Source organism: Acinonyx jubatus, chromosome D2 (assembly GCF_027475565.1).
Source record: "Acinonyx jubatus isolate Ajub_Pintada_27869175 chromosome D2, VMU_Ajub_asm_v1.0, whole genome shotgun sequence".
Taxonomy (NCBI): domain Eukaryota; kingdom Metazoa; phylum Chordata; class Mammalia; order Carnivora; family Felidae; genus Acinonyx; species Acinonyx jubatus.
Window position 1 is genome coordinate 58,240,347 of NC_069393.1, and position 23,283 is coordinate 58,263,629.

Genomic DNA, 23,283 nt, shown 5'->3' on the forward strand with positions numbered 1-23,283 from the left:
AGAGGTGCAGGGTAGATTCGCTGAGACCCGGAGGCAACCTGAGAAATGGGCACAAACGCTTACCCAGACCAAGAGACCCAGGAACCCCGGACCTCCACACCGACCCCGAATCCAAGCGCGCGGCTCTGCAAGCTTCGGCCTCTCCTCCCATCCTGAGACCCACCCTGCCACTGCCATCGCAAGACGGGGCATCTTTATTTATACTCTGGGGCGGGGGTGGATCTTTTCCTTCCTTTGAGGGGAGGAGTGTCCTCCAGGACATGGGGGTGGCCTGACAGTCCCCGGACCCATCTCCGCGGACCGCGCGCGCTGGCTGCATATTTCTATGCATAATCCAATTTTCTCCGTGACTATCTAGTTAAACTCTTTAACAACAGCTACATAATTAGAATTTGGATTCCCATTAATTTTCCCTGGGCCTCGAACCATTTGCAGCTCACACTGGTAATTAATGCGATACATCACTAACTTTACCCAGCGCCGGCCAGCCGGGCTCAGGTCGCTCGGCCCAAGCCTGGCGCCCCTGCGCGGGGCCCTGACTCCGGACCCGGCTTCCGGAGTGGGGCCATTTCCCTCCCTCCAAAGCCAAATGCCTCGGCCCGCGCACCCAAAGTCATCTTTCCAGGAAATCTCACAATTAAAAATATTTATCGGGAGCAGATTTACGTTTCTGGGTTTCCAGTCTCGGGGCGTCTGGGTAGGCTATTAAGAGTAATTAGCATCTTTTGCGCATGCAGATTTACTTCGCTCATTGCCACATAACTCATCCCTAAAAGCCAGCTCAGGCGAACACAGGCGCCTCCGCCAAAGCCGCTGCCAGAGCTACCGCCTCCGCCTGGGTCTGACTAGGGCTCCCCGGGCCCTGGGCCCCCATTAGGCCGTCCGCTTCTGGTTCTTCTGGCGGAGCTGTCCGCTTCAGGCCCCGAAGGCTGCGTGCCAAGCGAAGATTCCCACCCTGGAGACGAATGACACAAGGGCGACCTCACGCGGCGGGGGGAAGGTCCAAGCCAGGCCCTCCCGGCCGCCCCAGGCCCGCGCCGGTCTGGACCGTAGCCTTCTGGACCTGGGTGCACGAGGCAAGAGGGCGTGTCTGTATATGCACGCTCTCGTGCACGCGAGTGCACATGCATGTGATTGCCAGTGCGCGTTCCTGAGAGTGAGCGAGGGCGCGCGTGGAAAATGAAGTGATCTCTAGCCCTACTCCCACCCCCCACCTCCACCCCCGCCCCGAGTTCCCAGGACCGTGGCCCAAATGCCAATCATAAGTGGATCCGGTAGGGCAGTTCGGAGGACACTCGGGCCCCTACCTTGCCTGGATTTCCCTTGTGCAGAGCCATCCCTACCCAGCCGGAGAGCCTGGAGCGCTCAGCGCGCCGCAGGAGGGAAACTGGGTGGCCCGACGCCCCGTGGCGTCTGAGCGCAGGTTGCCTACGGCTGGCGAGACCGCCAGAGAGAGAGGTCAGGCAGAGCAGGGGGTCACTGAACAGCGGCTTTGGGGACTGCGGGAGGGCGGCCGAGATGGTGGGACCAGGAGGCGGTGGAGAGTGGAGGGTGGGAGTGGGGGCAGCCAGAAGTACAAGGTGGTGGCGGGAGGACCCGAGCCAGGGCTCACGGCCGGCCGTGGCTCCCGCGCTCCCGGCCGAGGCACCCACTCCGGGTTCGTTATTAACGCGCTGGGAAGTCCGCGAGCCGCCCAACTTTCTTCTCTTTAATGAGCCTAGAAGAAGAGGCTGCCCTGAAGGGGTTTGTTCATTAAAGATGTAGCTGGAGGAATATTGTCTCATTAATTATCTGGTTTTAATTACACTCCTACCCTTTGAATCCAGAGATGGGAAAAGTTGATTCAGTGGCGCCGCCCCCTTTAGCGTAAAGAGTCGGGCCAGGCAAGGGGACTTGGAGGGGGCTGTGGGCACTGTGTGTGCCAGGCAGGGTGTGAGCTGACATTTGACGTGTGCCCTGCTGCGAATTCCCATGCGAGAGGGCCTCCCTGCCTGGGTGTGTGTGGGGATGAGGTCTGCGTGTGGCTCTGAAAATGTGCGTGTGTCTGAGTGCGCGTGACCACGTGTGCCTGAAAGGCCGTGTGGACGTGACTTGGGTGCCTATGTGTGCTCCCTGCCTGAGTGCAGTTTTGTGGGTCTGGGTGTGTGTGTGGGTAGCTGAGTGTGTCTACAGACAGGCCCAAGAGCAGGGGTCTAAGTGAAGGGGAGTGTGACTGGGTAGCTGTGTTTGCACGTGTCTAAGAGGGTGGCTTCCTGCCCGTCAGCTCAAGTGACAGTGTTCGACCGTGTCTCTAGGTCTCTGCTGTGCCTGCATGCCACCCCCGCCCCCGCCCCCTGTGTATGGAGTGTTGGTGGGGGGCGCTTCATGGCTAGAACATCACAAGAACTGGGACCTCTCCAAGGACACGGCTAGGTTTCTGAGGGTCCCCAGAGCTGGGGTGCTGTCCGGAAACCACGGTCCTTCTGGAAGGGGAGTTATTTAAGAGGGTGCTCGTCCCTGCCTCGCCCGTTGTCAGGCCGGCGCGACGCTAAAGCGGGGGCCGTTTTCCCTTTAAATCGCGGACACTTTGACAGGGGACATTAAGGACCCGGCTGCTCAGGCTGAGCAGATCATAAAACCGGACAGGCAATTTCTGCTCCCGCCAAATAGCCGGGCAAACTCGTTCTGCATCTTTGGTTTTAATGCACTAAACTGGCAGCTAAGCAGGGAGCGAGCAAAGGGGGGGTGGGGAGCCCCCCCCACATACACAGGCGCACACACCGGCACGCGAGCAAACACCCCTTCACACCCTTGTGCCCCACGCCCCGCCCCCGACCCCCCCACCAGCGGAATTATCAACTAGAATTTGATTAATATGCAAATCGCAGGCAAACAGCTCCATATAATTCTTTCAGTGGAGAGTAATTAATCACCAGTTAAAGCAAATTAATACATATATCAATTTTGTCAGAAACATGCTTAGTTCAATCGCCCGTAAAATTGAAGTTTGAAGTATTAAGAGGCTCTGCAGAAACGCCAGGACTAAAACTTTCAAATTGATCCTATTTAGTAATCAATCAGGCTCTCCCCTCAGGTTAATCTGCCTAATTTTTCATCTCAAATCATACACTTTACTGACACGCCATCTAGCAAACAGTCGATAAAAAGTTAACAAAAATGATAACGACTCCAGCCAGAGCCATTGTGCAGGGCGGGTAGGTGGCAGGCAGCTTTGATTGCATTTCTAAGGTGGTTGGGGACTTGGCTTTTTTCCTGGGCCAAGGGCTGGGAGCTCCCCCAGACGGCTGGAGCCTCCCTGCCCCGCCACCCTGGTCTGCTATTTGCTGCCCTCGGCCGCTGCTGGGAGCCCCTCTGAACATCAGAACACTTGCAGCACTTGCCCCAAAGTCGCCTAAAGCAGCCACCTCCCTACCCACGCCTGTGGTTGCGTCGAATATCTGGAAGCATGTGCATTGTGTGCTTGTGGTGACTGTGGGCTGTGCTTCTGTCACTGTGTCTGTATTGTGTATGTAACAGCGGGGATTGTGTATCTGCTTAACAGCAAAGGTTTAGCCGTTCAACTGTTGTGTGTGCTCTGGATTGGCCGTGCGTGGTGTGCGAGAGCCTAGCTGAGTCTGCCCTTTATCTGTACGCGGGCACGTGGTCCCAGCGGGGCTTCAGGCAGCCAGATCAATAGGCCCTATCACAGACATCAGGCTGGGGGGTGGGGGGGAATCATCCCTGTGGGGACCTAGCACTTCACCTTGAGCAGTCTCTGAGAGATGGGAAAGGTCACCTCTTCCTCACCCTGGCCCCTATTCCAGCCCGTGTGGGGTGGGGGTGGGAAGGTGGGGGTAAAAGGAAGGGCAAATGAAGGCCTCCATTTCTTGGTGGAAGGGACTCCCAGACCTGGATCCCTCTCCACAGAGCCCTGGACCCACTGCTTCTGACTTAGGCCCCTGAATCGGGTTGGGGCAGGGGCACAGACACCCAGTTAGGAACACCTCTAACTCATATATTCAGATGCCACATCCACGTGTGATAAAAACTCATCTCAAACCTCTGTATACACATGCTGATTGATCACTGAAACCACACGGGTCCCACGATACTCAAAGGTAACTAATCTCCCTTCCCCACTGAGCCCACCCCAGCTCACAGACAGCTAGCTGCCTCCAGCTCTCCGCGGGGGAAGGCCGCACTCGTCCACGTGCACACACCAGCGCTCAGCAATCCCTGCACACACTCACACAGAACACAAACCAGATTCCAAAGCAAAGGGGGCAGGACTCAGTCACCCCCAACAGGGCTGGCAGCATTGCGGAGCCACCAAGCACCCGCGTGCATATTGCCATGGGTACTCTCCCCAGTTAAGGCAGAGCTGAGTCCCACGGGGAGGGGCGACTTCCCTTGAGTGAGCTGGGGGAAGCTGGGCCTTCAAGGGAGTCCTGGAACTGGTAGAGCCAAAGGTGGGTCTGCAGATCACTCTAGAGACAAAGGTTCAGCCTGGGGCCCAACTTGAGAAGGAAGGGGCAGGCAGGACAGCCTGGCCTTTACCCAACAGCGCAGCAGAGGACAAGCCCCACCCCAACGTGTTCTCAAACAAGCAGAGTCCGTGCCCACATCGTGTTTATTCACTGACCTCAGCTGCCTTCAGAGTAGACTCATGCCCAGGCTAAGGTTCTCCATCTTGCCTTCCGCTCACTCCCCTCCTGCGCCCCCCTCCCTTCAGGCCATGTGTTTGTCTCTCCAACCTCCCCCCCCCACCCCGCATTGTCAGTGTAAAATCGAGGAGCCAGGCTGGTCAAGCTGTCTGGAGCTAGGATTCTGGTTGTCGGTCTGTAGCTTCAGCTCCACATCGGATGTTCATTCTCCCGGTTATCTGGTCCCACCAGCTCCCAGCACGTGTCACGCACCCTGGAGCATCACTCACCTGCTGGTCACACCCACCCCAGTGACAGCTTTGCTTCTCTCCTCCCATCGCACAAACTTAGTCACACCTAGTTGCACACACTAGTTTGCAACAATTGGTTACACGAACACAGCCGCACACCCCCAGTCGCCCCCAGCTGCACATGCTCTGTTTCCATCCATCAGCCGCACATACCCAGTCTCTCAGTTGCACACACTCTCTGACACACTCATCGGCAGACACTGTTGATGCCTGTGAAACTCGCTGCACACACACACACACACACACACACACACGCACGCACCCTCAGCCCCTGGTCTCTCCTAGGACCGGCCACTGCCAGGAGGAGAAAAGGTGATAGGCTGATGGCAGCCCTGGACTGTGAGTGCAGGGTGGTAGCTCCCTCCAGCAAACCGCTCGCCACTCCTCAGCGTGCACCAGGAGCCCCCACCTTCCTCCACTCCAGTCCCAGGAGCCACTCCTTTGGGACATATGGCCTGTGGACCCTCTCAGGGTCAGGCTGCAGGCCTGCTGACCTGCATCCGGGATGCCTTGTCGTGCACAGGCGGTTTAGGGATGCACCCGTTTCCCACACGACTCAACCACACACAGTTGTACATTCCAACCACCAGCACCCTGCACCTAGCACTTCTAGTTCCCACTCACATCACCTGGCAGCCAGCCAATGTGCTTCTCTGCCTTGCCTTCCAACAGCAGCCTCCTACCTGCTGGCCCCCAGGACCGCACTCTTCTCAAGTTCCAGGTGCCCTGCTGCGCCTGACCGTGTCCGCTCTGGGCCCTTTATCTAGTCACTCCTTCACCTCCCAGGCCCTCTTACGCCCCTTCCCTGGTGTACGTGTTTGGGGGAACATCTGTAGTCTCCGCACAAACCACTTTCTGGGCTCCAAGAAAGAGGGGCTGGTTGTTGAGGCTAGGGAGCAAAGCCACAGTGCCCCTGGGTTTGGGTGGCCGAGGACACGCAGGACAGGGTGAGTGGACTTCCCTGGACCTGGAGGCCCAGAAGAATGGGGGAGGAGGGGGTCCCCGGAGCGACCGGCAGGGGCGGAGGGGAGGCGCGCGGCCCCAGCCCGTCCCTTTCAGGGGGGACTCATGCATCAAACTTCAATTTTCCGGACGATTGAATTAGTGATTTTTTTTCTCCTGAACTAAAATACACTTAAGTCTTTGGGATTAATTACCACGTTCTGGTCCCTCAGACTGGAGTATTACTTATCGGAGCTGCGTCTGACACCGGCCCGACACCTCGTAAAATAAGGAACTGCGCCTCCCGGCCTCACCCGGCGCCGGCCGCCGGGCAAGGCCCGGGAAGGCGGAGCGGGGAAAGCCGAGGCAGCAGGCTCGCGCGGTGGGGCCCGGGCCGGAGAGCAGAGACCGCCCGCATCCTGGAACTCGGCAAGCCGAGCCCGGGCCCCGGACCGAATAGGGAAGGAAGAGGCAGAGCCAGGCCGCTTCCCCTGCGCGGCCGGGAACCGAAAGTGGGTCTGCAGAGAGGCCAGGGTCCTCGGGGAACCTGCTTGTCACGGCCCCAGGCGGTCAAGGACCTCTGGCTACAGGCGGGCGGCACAGAGGGTCCCGAGCCTTTACGAGTCTCGCCCCGAGAATGGGCGCAGGGCCCCGAGCCCCTCAGGCCATTGCGCCACACTCGTACGTACACTCACACGCGGGAATGCCACACGGAACGCGCGCGGCCCGCGCCCTCGGAGCGCACGCAGCCGGTGCACACAGCACAGCGGCCGCCCCCGAGGCAGGCCCGGCCGGCGGCCGCTAAAAGGCCCAGGGTCGCGCTGGGATTCGAGGCCCTCTCACATCGCAGGTCCCCGCGGGAGCTCCCGAAGCGCGGCCAGGGCCACCCGAGCGCTCCCGTCAGAGCCAGGAGAGCTGAGGAGACAGTGGGTCGGAGCCTAGGCCTCCCTGACTCCCAGCCCTTCGCTCCCGCCTACGGTCGACCCCTCAGCCCCTGCCCACGGCCTCCGCCTCCCTGCGCGAGGGGGCCGGGAAACCACCGCACGCCGCGGTGCTCCGGCGTCCGGAGTCTGGCCAAAAACGGCGCCGGAAGCCCCCTGGCAGCCCCGCGGAGGCTTCGCATCCAGCAGAGCCGAGGAGTCTGATGGGGGGCTTGAATTCACTCCCCAAATTGTGCGGGACCCAACGCGCGGCGCGCTCTCTCCCCAGGCCTCCTCGGCAAGGCTCAGCCCAGGGCTCCAGTGTCTCTCTCCGCTTCCCTCCGACGACCGTCCGGCCCTTCCTTCGCCCGCCCTTCTTTCTGACCTATAGAAACAACGAATTCCTTCTCATCTTTCAAGGCCTGGGTCCAGGGCCACCTCCTCCGAGAAGCCCCCACCACCCCGAGCCCCCGGAGCCGGAGTTCTGCAAATGGCACTTCCCAGCCCCTCGGCCCAGCCCTCCTGATGGCGCCAGGGGGGTGCGACGGGTCCCGTCCGCTAGACTGGGAGCTCCTTGAGGGCAGGGACAGGATCCGATTCGTTTCCATTTCCCCAGCCCCCAGCGCGGCCTGGCGCAGAAAAGGCGCACAATAAGCATTTGCTGAATGGAAAGGATTTTCCCCTTTATTTTATTAATCCTTCCCCTTCCTTCTTTCCCTCTTTCTTTTCCTCCTTCCTTCCTCCCTCGTTATTTTTTATTTCTTGGTTATATTCAATTGTCATGTTTTTCAGGCTCATTAAATCCATTTAGAGACAAAAGAATAAAAGGCAGAAGGGGAAGGAGGGGGGAGGAGGGAAGGGGGAGGGGAGGGGAGGGGAGGCCGGAGAAGCAAACAAATAACCCGCTTTAACTAGACGGGCGGATAAATGGCCCCGTTTCTCCTCAGCCCCGATGCGCCTGCTTAGCTGCGCGCCCCGCGGGCGCCGCAGCTCGGGTGGGCTCAGCCCCGGGGCCGCCGCCCCCAGCCCGGAGGGACCCAGCGGGGCCGGGCCCGGGGCCGCGAAGCAGCGAGCGGCCTGAGGTGCCAGGGCCGCTTCATTGGGATTCATGGGCGTGTTGGGCGGGCGGCCCCGGGCTCCGGGCGCGGGGCGGGGGCCGGGCGGGGGCGGGGGTGCTCGCGGCGGGCGCAGATGCCCGGGTGACCGCCGCGCCGCGGTCCCCGCGCCGCCTTTGTGCCGGGGAGGCGCGCGCGGGGACCTAATCCATCAAATTGTCTACAAATTGTGAAGAAAATTCAAAAACCATATGGTCGCCTGCGCCGGCGCGCTCTGGGCTGCGGAGGGCCGCGGCCGCGCCCGCACCCGGAGCCGCGGGGGGCTGGGCCCGGCTATTGTCGCCTGTCAGCGGCCGCCCGGGTCCATTCGTCCCGGCCTTCATGGTCCGCGCTCCGAATTACAGACCCATCCATCCTGAGAGAGGGCGATTTATGTCGCCCGGGAGGAACCGGCCGCACGCCCGCCTGGCTGCCCCGCCGCCTCTTTCCTTCTTTCGTTCTCTCCGCTCTCTTCTCTCCCTTCCATATTCCCTTCCCGTTCTCTTTTCTCCGTCTCCGTCTCTCCGTCTCTGTCTCTGTGGGAAGCTTTTCCTCTTTCTCTTCCTCCTCCCCCACCCCCCACCTGCCTTCTCTGTGGCTCTCCACTTTCTATCTCTGCTTTTGGAGTGGCTTTCTGTGCTCCTTTTTCTGTGTCTCCCTGTCTTAGTTTCCTCCTGGACACGCACGTTCCCGACTCAGGCCCCGGGGCCCCATCGCCTGCCCGAGACCAGATGCGCATTTCTCACATCAATTTTGCGGAGAAAGAGAGCCGCGCGGCCCGGAGGCGGGACCCTCCTTTGGTGACAGCGGCCACTCGCCAGCCCAGCGACAACAAAAGCCCAGAGAGAAACCCGCTCTGTCCGGAAAAGTGAAAGCCGCCTGCGTCCCTGCCCCAGCCGCCCTCGGGGCGCGGGGACCCCAGAGAGTCCTGGGGAGAGTGATGTCTCTGCCCCCAGCCAAGTTGGGGGGCCCAGAATCTGTGAATGTTACCAGAAATTCACCCCAACTCTCAGACGCTTCGGGCTCACATCTCCCTGTGCCCGTGTGCGCAATTCAGCTTGCCCTTGGTGCCTTCGGCCTCATCTTCCTCCCTCCCGCAAGGGTAAGGCCTTCCGGCGGCGGAACCCAAACTTGGAGCCCTCCGGCTGCACCCTGCTGCCGACTAAGCTCTACCTGCAGTACACCGGACGCTTAGCCCGCGTCCCGCAGAGCGCGGGAAGAATGCCCTGGGGTGGGGGTGGGAGGCACGAACCGCAGGGCAAGTCCCCCCACCCACCCACCCTTTACCCCCCAGAAATTAATTTTCCATCCGTGGCACCCCCAGTGTACGCACTTTCCCCCAGCAACGCATGCCTCACTTTTTACCCGGACCTGACGAAGCCCGCTTCCCTCGCCCCCACCCCCAATTTGGTAGTTGCCGCGTGTTTGCGGGCAAGAGGCGCCTTCGCCTCCTGCTTTCCCCTGGCCCCTTATTCTCGCGCCTGCCCTGAAACTCCTCCAAAGCTCCAAGGCCTGGGCAGCCGGCAACGAGCAGCGGCGAGACACGGAGCCTGCCGCGGCTTCCCTGAATAGGGCCCACTCATTCAGACACGGTCACCGCCGGTTCTAGTAAAATGGCAAAGACTTTATTTATCGGAGAAAGAGGCCTTGGGTACAGTCCGGAGAGGAGAGGGCAGGAGCAGGGAAGGGGCACGCAGGACCCACCCTCATCGAGTCACCCTTGTCTGGCCAAGTCGAGCTAGGAGCGGGGCGTTGGAGACCTGCAAGACAGACCCAGAGCTGCGGAGGAGGTGGGGTGAGGGCTTAGGTTGGCCTCCTCTTAGTCTCTGTCACATGCAAAAAAATTCTAGAAAGAGTAAAAAATAATTCTAGGGCTTTGGGTTCTGTTTTAGTTGGTTGATCGGTTGGATTTCCCCCTGCTTTGTCCCTAAGACCCGGACCCCAGCAGTCAATCCAAGGAAACCGAGAGAGGGTAAGGAGGAATCTTAAAAATAGCGTTAGTGGACATTGGGAGGCAGAAACCGGCATCGAAAACAGACTTCTGGGGATGGGGGGTGGGGGGAGAGAAGAGATCGATTTGAAACTTGCAAGTCAGGACCCGGCTGTCCCCCTCAGCCCCTTCCCACGCGGGGAAAAGGGGCAGATGGAAATAAAAGAAGTCAACTGCAATAGGCCTAGGGAGGCGAGGAGGAAGAGGGCCAGTGCATTCGCCACATGCAGAGAAAAATCAAAACAGTCGGGGCGCGCCCCCTCCTCCGGACCGCGGGCTTCAGTGTTCGTTACCCTCGATACTGCCTCGCCCTCAGCAAACCCGGCAGCCTGAGAGCTTTGAAAACATGGAAATCTCCGAGATTTTAAAAAATGAAAGAAAGAAAGAAAAAAAAAAGTCAGGCTGAGGTGGGAAGAACCCGCTATATAGGTTTAAATATTTATACAGGAGCCATACAGAATTGCACGGCAAGGGCTCCCGGGGCGGCGGAGGCCGCGCGCGGCGGCCGGCCCGGCCGGCCAGCCCGGGTTTATTGCTTCGAGAGGGAGGAGGCGGCTGCCGGGAGCTGAGTCCGGGCCGGAGACAGGGAAGAAGGCGGGAGTTGCAGAGGAGGTCCCAGCTCCCCTCGGCGGTCCGGGAGGCGGCGGGCAGACGGGCGCTAGGGGCCCGGCGCGATGGAAGATCCCGGGCGCCGCTCAATCGTCCACGTCGATCTCTTCGTCTTCCTCGTCCTCTGAGCAGTCCTGGCTGCTGGCCGGCTGGTCCGTGAGCGGGGAGGCGGGCGAGAGCTGCAGGGGCCCGGCGCCCGGGGCCTGCGGGGCGCCTGGAGGGAGCGCCGGAGAGCCAGGCCTAGACTTGGCCCTGCCGCAGCCGCCACCACCGCCGCCCGCGGCCTCCGAGTTCTGCTCGAGTTCGGCCAGCGCCACGATGTCCATCTGCCCGCTGGGGCCCAGTTTCTTGGCGGACTCCACGTCGGCCTTCATCTCCTCCAGGTCCCGCTTGAGCTTGGCGCGCCGATTCTGGAACCAGGTGATGACCTGAGCGTTGGTGAGGCCCAGCTGCTGCGCGATTTGGTCGCGATCGGCGGGGGACAGGTACTTCTGGTAGAGGAAACGCTTCTCCAACTCGTAGATCTGGTGGTTGGTGAAGGCTGTTCGAGACTTTCGCCGCTTCTTAGGGGTCTGTCGCTGCCCAAAGATGGTCATCCCGTCGCGGCCTGCGAGGAAACCATAATATAGGCTTGCACCAGGAGAGAGGAGACCACACCCCGGCTCTCGCTCACCCCACCCAGGCCTTATCGGCCTGAAGTCTGCTGCACTTCCCTTCTCGGATTTGATTCGGCCTCCTGGACTAGGGCAAGCCTCCTCTCTGGCAAACCTCCTTCCCCCGACTCTTGTCTACCGGAAGTCTCTAGGAAAAAATTGTTTCAGTCCCTGCTCCCCACCTAAGAGTTGATTTGAAAGATCCGAGGTCGCTAGAGCACAACGGAGCCAGTCAGGGTCGCCCTGACTGCCCTGTGAATGTTGGTTTACACCTCTTCCCAACAGCCGGACTTTATGACTCTATCCCCACCCGAAAGGTCCTAGCTGAGAGGTTCTCCATTCCACAACCCAGGAACAGGGCAAGGAGCACCCAGGCCACCGGGAACTGGAGGGAGCCAAGCAGAGCAGGCAAACTGCGGAGAGATCTTGGGTTCCTGCCACCCCTCCTGGGTCACTCGACTCTGGCCTATCCAGAGGCCCTTAGGAAATTGGGTTTGGGTCCTGTCCCACTCCTTTCCACTCCCAGCGGCAGCGGCTTGGGCTGGAGGGCCCTGACGGCAGGCGCAGGAGGAGGCGGGCAGAGGCACAGGGCACAAAGAGTGGGGCACAGGGAGCCGAGCGTGGGGTAGTGGGCGCAAGGGAACCCAGCGGCGGCGCCTACCTTCAGCTGCCTGCAGGACGCTGACCTCCAGCCCCTTAAAGGTCTTGCTGGCGAGCTCCTCCAGCGCGCACAGCGGCGAGGTCTGCGAGAGCAGCGCGCGGCCCGCCAGGGGCAAGCCGCCCGGCGCGTGCTTGTCCGCCGCCGCCAGCAGGTGCGCCGCCCCGCACAGCGAGTAACTTCTCCGCACAGACGGCTTGTTGAGGATGTCCTCGATGCTGAACGGAGTCAGCGGCTTGTTGGAGTTGGCGGGCGGCGGCAGGTGATCCAGCGGGCTGCGCCGCCGCTCTTCCCCCGGCGCCGCCTTGCCGTCCTCCTTGGAAGTCATCTCGGCCTCGTTTGGGGGCCCGGCCGGGGCGGCTCGGGCCGCGGGGACCCAGCCCGCGGGCAGCTCGGGCGCCGGGCGGCGCGGGTGGGCGGCAGAGGCGGGCGGGAAGGAGGCCGCGCCGGGCCAGGCGCGGGATCAGGCGCGGGGCCAGGCGCGGGGCCGATTAGCGCAGCGGCAGAGGCGAGCAGAGCCGCACGGGGCCCCGGGAGGAGGGCGCTGACGCGGGTGCCGCCGCCGCCGCCGGGGCTTCCAGCAATCCGCGGCCCGAGCCGGGGCGCGCCTCGCGGGGCTCCAGTTTCGCCAGCCCCGGTGCTATTTAAAGGTGTCAGGTGGCTCCGCGGCGGCTCCTGGCCCCGGGTCCTGGCGGCGGCAGTTGGAAAAGCCGAGGCGAGGGCGCCGATCCCGTACTGCGAGGGGAGGCGGAGAGATGGGGCAATTGACTATTGCTAACAAGTTAGCCTTGATCGAGGAGTAATCAATTATCTGCAGCGGCACTTCTCTATTTCTCTTTCCTTTCTCCCTTTCTCCTTTCTCTTCTTTCTCTCTGTTCTCTCTCCTCCTGTTCTCTCTCTCTCCCTCCCTCTCTCTCTCTCTTCTCTTTTCTCTGCTCCCCCCCGTCTCTCTTCTTCTCTCCCTCTCCCTCGCCCTCTCTTTCACTCTCTGTCTGTCCAATGCAGGCGGCTCTAAGTTGGGAAGCTCATTAATTAGCGGGCCGGGGGTAGGAGGAGCCGGCTGGAATTAGCCTGCCTAATGCGCCTGTCAGTCCGGGCGCCGCGCCGCGCTCGGCCCGAGCTGTTTGTAAATTACATTAGCCGCGCCTTTATTGCACCCGAACCTCGGGCGACTCAAAAGCCGCCGCCCCCACCCCAAACTGCGAGCCTCGCTCCCGGCGCACCCGCCTCCCTCCGGTCTGGCTGCGATGGCAGCGCTGGCCCGGAGGTCTCAGGCTCTCCGACCCGGGATTTGGCGCCCGAGAAGGGCGGCGTGAGCCCAGCCGGAGAGGGACGTGGCCGCTACGCGGGCCAGGTAAGACCAGGAGCCGGGATGGGCCCCTCCACCGCCCAGCGAGGACTTTGCCGAGCTGATATCAAGGACCCAGCGTCCCTACCCCTCGACCCTCTTGTCTGTCACCCCCGGCCTCGGGCCATGCGCCTGGGGAGAGGGAATCTGCAGCTTCCGAGGATGGCCCGCGGGAGGTTCGTGAGGGTACTGCAGCCCTGGATGAGACGACACGGGACAGGGCTGGAGGACCCCAGGGGTTGGGGGAGGGGGCCAGTCAGAGGACTCAGTCTTCACCAGCCGAGAGCTGACGGGTGAGTTGTTGGTGGCTCCAGGCACCTCTTCCCCGGCCGGAGGCAGTAGCAACAGCCTTACCTCTTCTTGCAATCTTGCACACTCTTTCCTCGGGCTGTGGCTCTTCCGGTCGACTGGGGCCACGGCCCGCCCGGTGACCGGCGCCCGACCGGGCAGCCGGGCGGGTTGCCTGGGCTAACGGGGCCGGCTCGGGGCCTCCCCGCTGCGCTCTGCCCAGGCCCCGGCCGGGGCCCCGCTGCCGGCCCCGCCCAGCCCAGTGCCGGGCTGGAGTACACCACCCGACTCCAGCTGTTCCGGATGCGGGGCGGGGGCCCGGAGGGGGCCGGGCCACGGCTGGGACTGCGCTCCCAGGAACCCTCAGGGAAGCCCGGTTCGAGTCAGACTGGGGGCTGGGAACCCTACGGCCGGCCGGACTCTTGTATATCAGGCGAGCATTTGTGCACAGCGGTATTTGAATGTGTTTACGTTTGAATATGTACATTTGCGTGGGGTTAGAAATGTGGTGTATTTGTGTAAACCTGTGGGTACTTAGGCGCGTTGGAACCCTATGTCTTTCATTCCCCAAAGGCACCCAAAGGGGCTGCACCCCCCGGGCTCTTTTTGCTCTGGCTTCTCTCCTCTGGTTTGTATGGGGCCGTTGGCCCCACCACCTAAATTTTCCATGGCTGTCCCTGAAGAAAGGAGGGGAGCAAGGAGGGGGTTAGAGCCAAGGGAGCTGTTTCTCTCCCCACATACAGCCTCAACCCTTTTCCTGGCTTTGTTTGTAAACTCCTGGGCAGACGGTGTGGTCAGGCAGCCCTGCTTAGTCAAGAGAAGGGCCCAGAGAGGCCAGTGCAGAGGACTGTGGCCCAGCCTAGAGGTTAGGATGGGAAGAATAGGACCTTCTAGACTTCTTGGACCTCCTTCCATACTGCCCCAGAGAGGAAGTGAGCCAAGCTGGGCTGTGGGGCAGGGGGCAGGTTCTCTCCCTGGATGCCTCCAGCATGGGGGTCTCTGCACATCAGAGATTGGTTCATCGCCCATTTAGTTATTTGTTTAGAACACGGCTTGCAGCTCCCCAGAGTAAAAGAGAGAGTGTAGGGAGGAAAGATTCCTGTTTGGGACCCCAGTGCCTGCCCTGGCCCTGCTTGGGAGTATTGGGAAGAGTTATTTAGCCTTTTTCCCATCTTTTTCCTGCATTTGTGGGGAGGACAGGTGCTCAGAGGCAGGAATGGTGAGAATGGGATTCTTTCTCAGTTCCTCCAGAGCTGCAGAATTGTCCTCAAGGCAGGCCTGTCTCTAGTGCATCAACACTGTTCTGAAACCGTGAGGTGATGCTGGGCCTACCAACAGTGGAGTCAGAGTTGAGAGAGGTGGAGAGCCACCTGAGCGAGAAGGTGCCCCGGAGCCTGATGGACTCTGCAGGCTTGGAAGCTTAGGGACCGAGAGGGGTCTGCGCTCTCCTCACTTCCTGCCTCAGCCTCTGGTCCCCAGCCCTTTCCCAACATAACCCCAAACGCCCTGACCCAGAGCCTCGGGCAAACCATATCCCCCATGCTAGAGAGGAGGCCCCTCCAGATCAAGGAACAGGGACTCTTGAGTCGCTATCTTGGAAGGGGCTTCATCCCATACCCCCCTGCCATTCTTCCTGTCTGCACCTGATATTGTCTGCAGGACAGGATCTTAAGGGCAACCTTGCTGCTGTCCCTTTTCCAGTCCCTCAGGAACAGTGGACCTCAGTGTTACGACAAAGCTGCCAGGAAGGTGAGGAATGTGAATTGGGGAGCAGAGGGGCAGGAGCATAGAATTCCTTCAATGGGGTCCTGTTTCCGGGGATCTTTCGTCTTCGGCCACATCATGTCCAAGTGGACAGGACATTCCACAATCACCTGCTATATTACCTCTTATACTCACTGTAGCCGACCTCTTTTTCCTGCGGCCCAATCCGGAGGCTTTGTTTTCAGCCTCATTGGTTGAACACCCAACAAAACAGCCCCAGCAGGCACAGCTGGGGGTTCAGGGGGCACGTGGTGCTACCCACTCATTTTGTTGTTTAGGGCCCCTACTTCTATGTTCCGAACACCCAGGCTATGTTCGAAAACCAGGCCAACTGTCCCACCGACCTTTTTGCAACCCCACCGTTTTCCCCCACTCCAGACCCCAGTGTGTGGGCTGCTAGGATCTTCTGAACTCCTGGAAACCCAAAACTACTGGCTTCCGTACCCCTCTGGCAGATCAGAGAGCTGTATCTCGGGCTTGCAGTCAGACTCACTCCCTCTCCCACTAGATGAGGAGACCCTTGAGGGCAGGGACCTTGATCTGGGGACTCCATCCACACCAGACCTGCCCAGGCAGCTGAGCACCTGGTGCCCTCCGCTTACTGGTTCAATGAGTTGTTTTTGGTTTTTGTTTTGAGCAAATGGAGTATAAATGATTATGTGTTGTGGAGGGGGAAGGCTTGGGCCTTGACTTTCCCCCTCAGAGGGGTTCCGGAGATGGTGAAAATTAGGGGAGTAATTCAGGGTCAGGGGAGGGGAGAGGGGAGATAGGAACTCTGCCATTGCTCCTGAGGAGCTATCCTGCCCACCCCCTTTCCTGGGACCCAAAGCTGGGTTGGGAAGACGCTCTAGGGTCCCCTGCCCCCAGGTAGCTGAGCCAGTGTCATTTCCCACGAAGCTGGAAGCAATCGGTCCCTGGAGTCTGCTGCCCAGAGGCAATGCTGTCTTTACAGCCTGGTCTATACTGTATCCTGACTGCCAAATTCCTGCTTGCTGCCTATACTGCCAGGGTCCAGCCTTATTCTATCTTCAGTGGAAGGGGAAGGGGTTAGTCTAGCAAAAATCTGCTTTCCCCCTAGTTTAGCGAATATTTCAGACAAAGACGAGGGAAAGAGCATTGCATGAATTGCCAGGATAAGGGGACCCTGTAGACCCAAACAAAATGAGTTATTCCTTAGCACAAGAGAATAGTTCAAGTAAACCCCCAAACGTTCCATCGGCTTTAATCCAGATTGTTTTGGTAGTCCCATTTGTTTCCAGATTATTTGTGTAAGCACCAGCAATGGCCCTTAGGCCAGAGCTCCCCTTAGAAAAAAAGGTTCTGACACCGCTTGAAATGAGTTAACTTGACCACCAATTGGGATCATTTTTGTCCCCCAGGGACCTGCTACTCTGACAGTCTTTGTGGAATTCAGAGAGTGTTTCTTCTGCTATTGAAGTCGACTCCGATAGATGGCCTCCTGCCTCCCTGGCTGAACCAGGACTGCCCCCTCGGTTTTTATATTCCGCCCTGGGCCACCGTCAGCAGTAACAACAACAACAATAACCATGACAATAAACACCAGAAGCCCTTACCGCGTACCTGGCTTCAGGCTAAGAGTTTTATTCATTCATTTATTACTCACAACCCTATGAGGTAGTAGCTACCACTGTCACGCCAATTTTAAATATAAGGAAAATGAGTCCCAGAGAAGTTAAGTAACCCATCCAAAGTCACACAGCTTGTTCTAGAGTAATTAGGATTTGAAGATTGGTTTTTCAAACTCTAATTCTAATCCCGGAACCATGGAGTTTTAACTAGCCCCCGCCCTGGGGTTGGGGGGGGGGACTCTTTGAATGGGCTTCGGGGGGCTCTGCAGATCCCAGAAATTGTGTGTAAAATTATGGATGTGAGCCCAAGTGGGCACATTTTTCCAGGGGCAATATTACATAACCCATTGGATTCTCAAAAGGGGTTGGAGGTCCAGAAAAGGTTAAGACCAGAAGCAGGCCGACCAGAGGGAGGGAAGCTGCCCCCCTGGCAGGTCTGGGGAGCAGGGAGCCAGCCGCTCCATAGTCCAGGCCAGGCTCCAAGCCTACTTCTGGGCCTGCCCTGCTATCTGTGGCCACTGGCTCTCAGACCTCTTCCTGCCCAGGTCGGGGAAGGCGCTATGGCGAGGCCACTGCTTTGGAGAACACCCCTTCCTGCTTCTCCCCCACTCACTTCTTCTGTGAACTGAACCCCAGAGCCTACTGACAGGGTGGCCTCACCACATAGGCGAACCTCTTTCAGGCACTTCAGCCCTGCATGGGGGGGGGAGGATGCCATTTGGAAATGGGGGGGTGGTGCATAAACAGACTACTGAGTGATGGAGACAGGTAGAGATGGGAAGAGACTTCCCAGGAGGTGCTCAAGACCCATGTGACCATACTCTGGAGCCTCCAGAACATCGCTCATTTTTTATGGTCCTTTGCTCCCCTCAACCGGGGGTCAGAAGGGTCTCAGTCACTTCCCTTCCTTGTACCTTTTGCTCTGGTTTTAGTGCTCAGCTGTCTTGCAGAATCTTCCCTGCCCTGTTCAGTTCCTCTATGCTCCTTAGCGAACTTCCCTCAGAGTCATTGTCAGATTGTCAGGAACGTGCTGGTTTGTCTGTCTGCCCTTCTGCCTCTCTTTCCACCTGGCTTTGGGAAGAAAAGTACCTGGATCTCTTCTCTATGCCCTATGCCAGCCTGGCATATAGCAAGGGTTCTTCATCCATTTTAAAAATTTTTTTTAACATTTATTTATTTTTGAGAGACAGAGACAGACAGAGCATGAGCAGAAGAGAGGGAGAGAGAGAGAGAGAGAGAGAGAGAGAGAGAGAGAGACAGAATCTGAAGCAGGATCCAGGCTCTGAGCTGTTTGTTAGCACAGAGCCTGACGCGGGGCTCAAACTCACGAACCGCGAGACCGTGACCTGAGCCGAAGTCGGACGCTCAACCGACTGAGCCACTCAGGCGCCCCTCTTCATGCATTTTTGAATGAGTAAACTAAATGAATAATAAGAGACAAAAGAGAGAGCCAGGCAGGGACTTCATTCAGCCTGCCCCCCCCCCCAGAGAGGGGACCAAGGGTATGAGTGAAGGGTAGGTGCATTGTTTTGCCAGCTGTGTGCAGATGTGTGAGGCGCCCCTGCTGCTGATACCTCCAACACTCACACAGGGGCACAGAGACCTCATTCTTTAATGCCTTTTGGCTGTGGAGGGAGGTGGGAGGTCCTGGGTTCTGGACCCAGCTGTGGTGTGGTCTGATTCAGGAATGGAGTTTCTGTTCTCTCTCCTCCCTGTCTTTCTTTCTACAGGATTGAGCCCCCATCATGTTTTGGGCCCAGAAACAGAGAGGAAGACAGACAGAAGAAGGAGGGTGATGGGCAGGCAGGAGTGGCAGGAGACGGACATTTCCATCCCAGTAGCCCAGGGGACTGAGAAGAGGATAAGTGGGAGGAGTCTGGTTCTGTCCCAGTGCAAGTGACATTTGCATTGAGCCTTAAAAAAACCAAGAGCATTTGGGTAGGTGCAGGGGCGGCGACCACTTTCCAGGCAAGAGAAACAGCCAAGCAGGAGGCCAGCAGTGTCAGCCCAGAGGGGGAGCCAGAATGCCACCCCCCCCCCATATTTCCTCCCTCTGTGGCCTGGGCAGCAACCTGCTGGGGGGGGGGGTGAACTCCTTGGTCCCTTGTGCACCCCTATTAGGTCTGCAGCCTGGGGCAGGGCCTAGTGGGCTCCCAGGATGGCTACTTAGGGCCACAGGGAGGGGGGCAGTTGGAAAAAGGCCACACCCCCAGCCTGCTGCTCCCGGACCTAGGGTGGGGGTTCCATTTTCCTTGCTACCCACAGAAACTCCAACAGTTGATCCTCTCTTACTAACCTAGATGGCCCAGGAACTCTTGGGCTTGAGCAAAGCTGCTGATGCTGGTCGGTGCCTCCCATTCCACAGAAGTGTCTTACAGCCTGTGGGGCACCCGGCTGCAGACGGGCAGCAGTGGGGCCTGGGCTAGGCCAGGGGGACAGAGGGAGGAACGGGCCAGTCGGCCGGGAATGGCAAGGAGACCTAGGGGCGGGCCAGCAGGGCTAGGCGGCTCGGGAAAGGCCTGAGTCAGGCTTCTCCCAATAAACTGCACGTGAATAATTCAGCAGCCATGTGGGGGCTCATTGCATTAGTGCCGCCGCCAGCTCAGCCCCTCGCCTTCCCGCTGAGGGGAGGGGGTCACTCTTGCGCTCGAAGAGGGGAGCCAGGTAGAAGACCCCCCTGCCCGCTGGCATCCTGGATTCTGCCGGGACCAAGTCCCAGAAGACTCCCTGGTCCCCGATCTCCTCCGACCCCAAGGTCAGAGGGCTGCCTGCCAGGCAGTGCTGTTCCAGCTCAGCCGCTCTCAAGACCCTGGGCGAGACCACTCAGGCGGCAGAAGCAAGGCCAGAATAGGGGATGCGGGGTCTGACTGCGGAGGACCAAGCTGCTGCAGTGCCCAACCGCACCGCAGAATGCGGGCGGCTTGGCTCCCAGCAAAGCGAAGAAGGCCGGCTCAGTCCCGCGCTCAGAGCCCGGACGCCCTGAGGCTGCTCCTCGGGCCAGGATTTTCCTAGCGAGCCGAGCGAAGCTCCAGGCAAGCCGCAGGGCCCTTCATTTTCTGTGGATCCCAGGTTACCCGGTCTCTGTTCCCGCCTTTCGGACCCGCGGAGCCGGTTCCTGCCACGCCAGCCTCGGGTGTGGGCCCCGGGGGCCGAGTGCTCGAGCGGAAGGTGGGAGGCGGGAGGGGGTGGGGAGAGGCGGAGGGGGAGGGAAGGGAGCCCCAGGCTGCTGGGCCTGAGCGAGAGGGTCAGTGCGAGCGCCTGCAGCCTTATTTCGTTTGGGCGGAACCAGCTCCCCTTGGCTATTCCACTTCCCACGGTCCCTATGTTCCTGATCTTGAGGGATCACATCCCATCAAACATCCACCGACGCTTAATTGCTCCAGCTCTTTCCCACGCCCCTCCCCTTCCATTAGGTCCACCCCATCCTGTCTGCAGTAGTGACCCTACTCCTGCGTGCTGAACTTCGGGCCCAGACCCTCGTGCCGGCCCCGCTGGCCCGCCTGGGGCCTGGGGCCTGGGGCGGCGCCGGCAAGGCCCCCACACCTAGTCTTCAGGGTGTTCCTGACCGGAACCCAGACCATTAGCCCTGCGGAGGGCAGCTCGTGTCCCGCCTGCCCCTCTCGGCACCCCCAGCAATCTTCTTCTTCTGCCCAGGCTTACTCCTCCTCTTCCTCTTTCCTCAGCCTCCAGGCATTTCTTTCTCATTCCTTTTTTTGTTCAGTGAGGTGCTCAGCCCCGGCCTCGGGCTCCTGGGGAGGCTTGGGCTTACTTGGCCGGCCGCTCTGAGTCTTCAGCTGAAACGCTGGGTTAACCACAAAATTTCGAACGCCTTCTGCAGCAGGGCCACCTGAGTGTCTTTGCAGAGGCAGGTGAGAGGGCTGATGGCACCATGACCTCAGACAACTCCACTCCAGGCCAGCTGTGTGATCTTGGGTAAGTCTGTTAACCTCTCTGAGTTTTGATGGGGGCAAAGTCAGGAGACTTAGGGAGAGAGATGGGAGACTAAGACTTTTCATTCGTTTGGGAAAAGGGGTTGCCTGCTTTGGGGCCCAAGGAGGAAGTGAGGTTCGGGAGAATTCGAGGTCTAGAATGGCTATTTATTTTAACGAATATTTCCAGGAACAGCTGGTAGCTGCTTTTATTTTTCTCTTTTACAGCTGATAGGGTGCCAGGTGTTAGAAACCTTCTCTCCAATCCTGGCCGGGTCCCGGTTTTACCCAAGAGGAAACTGAGGTTAGGATCACCTCCCGCTGGTCAGTGCCACAGGTAGGATTCACACCCATATCAAGCTGGGAGGCACTCTTGAGTTTAAGCCACACAGTCTAGCCTTGGACTGGTGAATTGAGACCCCACAGGGCTGGCTGCTACCTAAGCGTGGAGGGGTTGGGCTGAATCTCCAAGCGTTCCCTTTTTTTTTTCGTGCTGGGAAAGTTTTGAAATTTTTGTTTTTAGGTAAACGAGTTTGGCGGCTCCCAGAGAAGGATCGAACTAATACCCAGTGAGGGACTTCCGGCATGTAATGGGACAGCCTCTGGGACAGGACAGGGAGGACAGCGTTTCTCCAAGCCCAAGTCCGGGGAGGTGGCCTTGGCAGGGCCAAGGTAGAAGCCATCGCTCCCCAAGTTTTCCTCCCACAAGTCTATGCATCTGTTCATGAATCTATCTGTCCTGTGGGGCCCACGTCCCCAGAAGCCCCCCATCGAGGGAGAGAAGGAACACCAGAGAGAAGGCACACGGCCCAGGGCAGAGGTATGGCCAAACGATCCCCCCACTCTTTCACCCTCTCCAGGGCGTCTCTCTGAGGTAGGCTCCTCCTAGCTGCAGAAGTGGGACTGGTTGTGGGGGAGTAGGGGAGGGTATGCTGGAAGCTGGGGCCTGGGGACCCCTGACTGGGCAGGAGAGGGCTGTAATCCGGCTCCCCGGCGACCGTCCCCAGCTCCCGCTGCAAGGTCGCCCTGTGGCAGCCCCGACAGGCCATGCGTCCCTCGACACAAGTCCCATTATATAGTATTTATGTTTCACTTTATTGGTTTTTTTTCCCTCTCTTATTATTGTCTCACTCTGGGGGAGGCAATGGATATAATATATTCATCTTTATTATACCAAATCTGTGTGAAGCATTTAATAAAACGCTGTTTCCACACAGCCAGGGATATTAGTGTGAGCTATTCTTAAGTTAATGCTCGGGTATTGAGGGCGCTTCCGCCACAGCGCCTGCTGCTGGCGGCCCCGGGGAAGCTCAGGCCCTGGCCGGGGGCGCCTGGCGCCCACCCAGAGCGCCCGGTGCCCTTCCCGCTTGAGTGCTCATCCTAGCCGTGGCTCGGTGACCCTTCGGGCCCCGGCCTGGGAGGAGGGCCTCGGAAGAGCGGAGTCCAAGCCCTCCCCACCCCGCTCGAGTTTCTAACTGACTGTGAGCCTTGGTTCGTGCCTAGGCAAAGGACTAGAATTCCATAACCGCTTTCCTCTCAGGGCTCTTCGTTGGGAGGCTGAAGAGGCCTCGGGGGTGGACAGGGCTTTATAAACAGGAAGGAAAAAAAGCGAGGATTTGTCGAGATGGGGTCGACGAGGGCCAGAGAGAAACAACGGAGGTCACAAAAGTAGTTCTAGACAACACAGACTCTCAAGCTGAACCCCAGGCCAGGCTGCAGAGCCAGCACAACTCCAGTTTGAGCCGAGCTGGGAAGCTTTCAGTTCACCTGGGCTTTACCCGCAGCAGCCGCTGGTGAAGGCGACTGTGTGTAGCAGAGCTCTGGGACTGTCACAGTGGGCTCTCCCATGGTTCACCCCCTAGGTAGGCAAGCAGTCTCCGTAGTCCAGTTTACAGCTAGCACACTGACGCTCAGAATGGTCAAGTGGCTTGTTTGAGGTGCTCCCGCTGGAATGTATCATGCTGGATCATACCGTCTTCAGACTCTGCTCCCTTCCCTTCTTCCCCCAGCCCTTCTGCTCCCTACCTTCCCCCCCTCTCCCTTCTCCAGCCCCATCCTCCAGGGTTTTCCATGGCTTATGAGCTTTGCATTTCTGCTTCCTACACACACACACACACACACACCCCTACCTGGGGATGCTCAGGAGAAGGAGAAACAGTCACATGGATTTCCACATCCAGGCTCACTGCCCAATGTCCTTTAGAGCCTGCTGTTTGGGTTCTTTTAAGGCCCAGATTTGGGAACATCAGCCTGTCTTATACCAGTGCTGTGGGGGAAGGTTAGGGGCAACTAGACCAGGCCAGAAGGAGGTGATGTGCAGACAAAGATTGGAGTGGGCAGGTAAGTCCCCCTGTTATGACTAATACCCTCCCATAGTCCTCCTGTGCCCCCATCACCTCGTATTTGGGGCTGTACTAGGGCACCCCCCACACTGTAGGCTGCTGGTGGAGTTTGTTTGGAGGCTAAGGGTATTGGACAAATCTGACAGTTTCCAGCTGGGCTGGCTGGGGGAGGAGGATACAGACCCACTGTGTGGCCGGGTTGGGACTCGGGTGAGGCAAGTGAG

The 23,283-nt window shown here is 59.2% G+C and overlaps 1 protein-coding gene across 2 annotated transcripts; it reads right to left on the reverse strand.

Annotated features, from left to right (window-relative positions):
- Positions 1-9,492: 9,492 nt before the first annotated feature.
- Positions 9,493-13,704, reverse strand: LBX1 (ladybird homeobox 1). Of its 2 annotated transcripts, XM_027062902.2 has the most exons (3): positions 13,502-13,704; positions 11,803-12,534; positions 9,493-11,095 (listed from the first exon to the last, which is right to left on the reverse strand). In XM_027062902.2, the coding sequence occupies exons 2-3, from the start codon at positions 12,125-12,127 to the stop codon at positions 10,575-10,577; spliced, it is 846 nt and encodes a 281-aa protein (XP_026918703.1). In that variant the 5' UTR covers positions 12,128-12,534; positions 13,502-13,704; the 3' UTR covers positions 9,493-10,574. The 2 variants fall into 2 exon arrangements, with proteins under 2 accessions (XP_026918703.1, XP_026918704.1); XM_027062903.2 differs by lacking the exon at positions 13,502-13,704 and having other exon boundaries at positions 11,803-13,484.
- Positions 13,705-23,283: the final 9,579 nt, after the last annotated feature.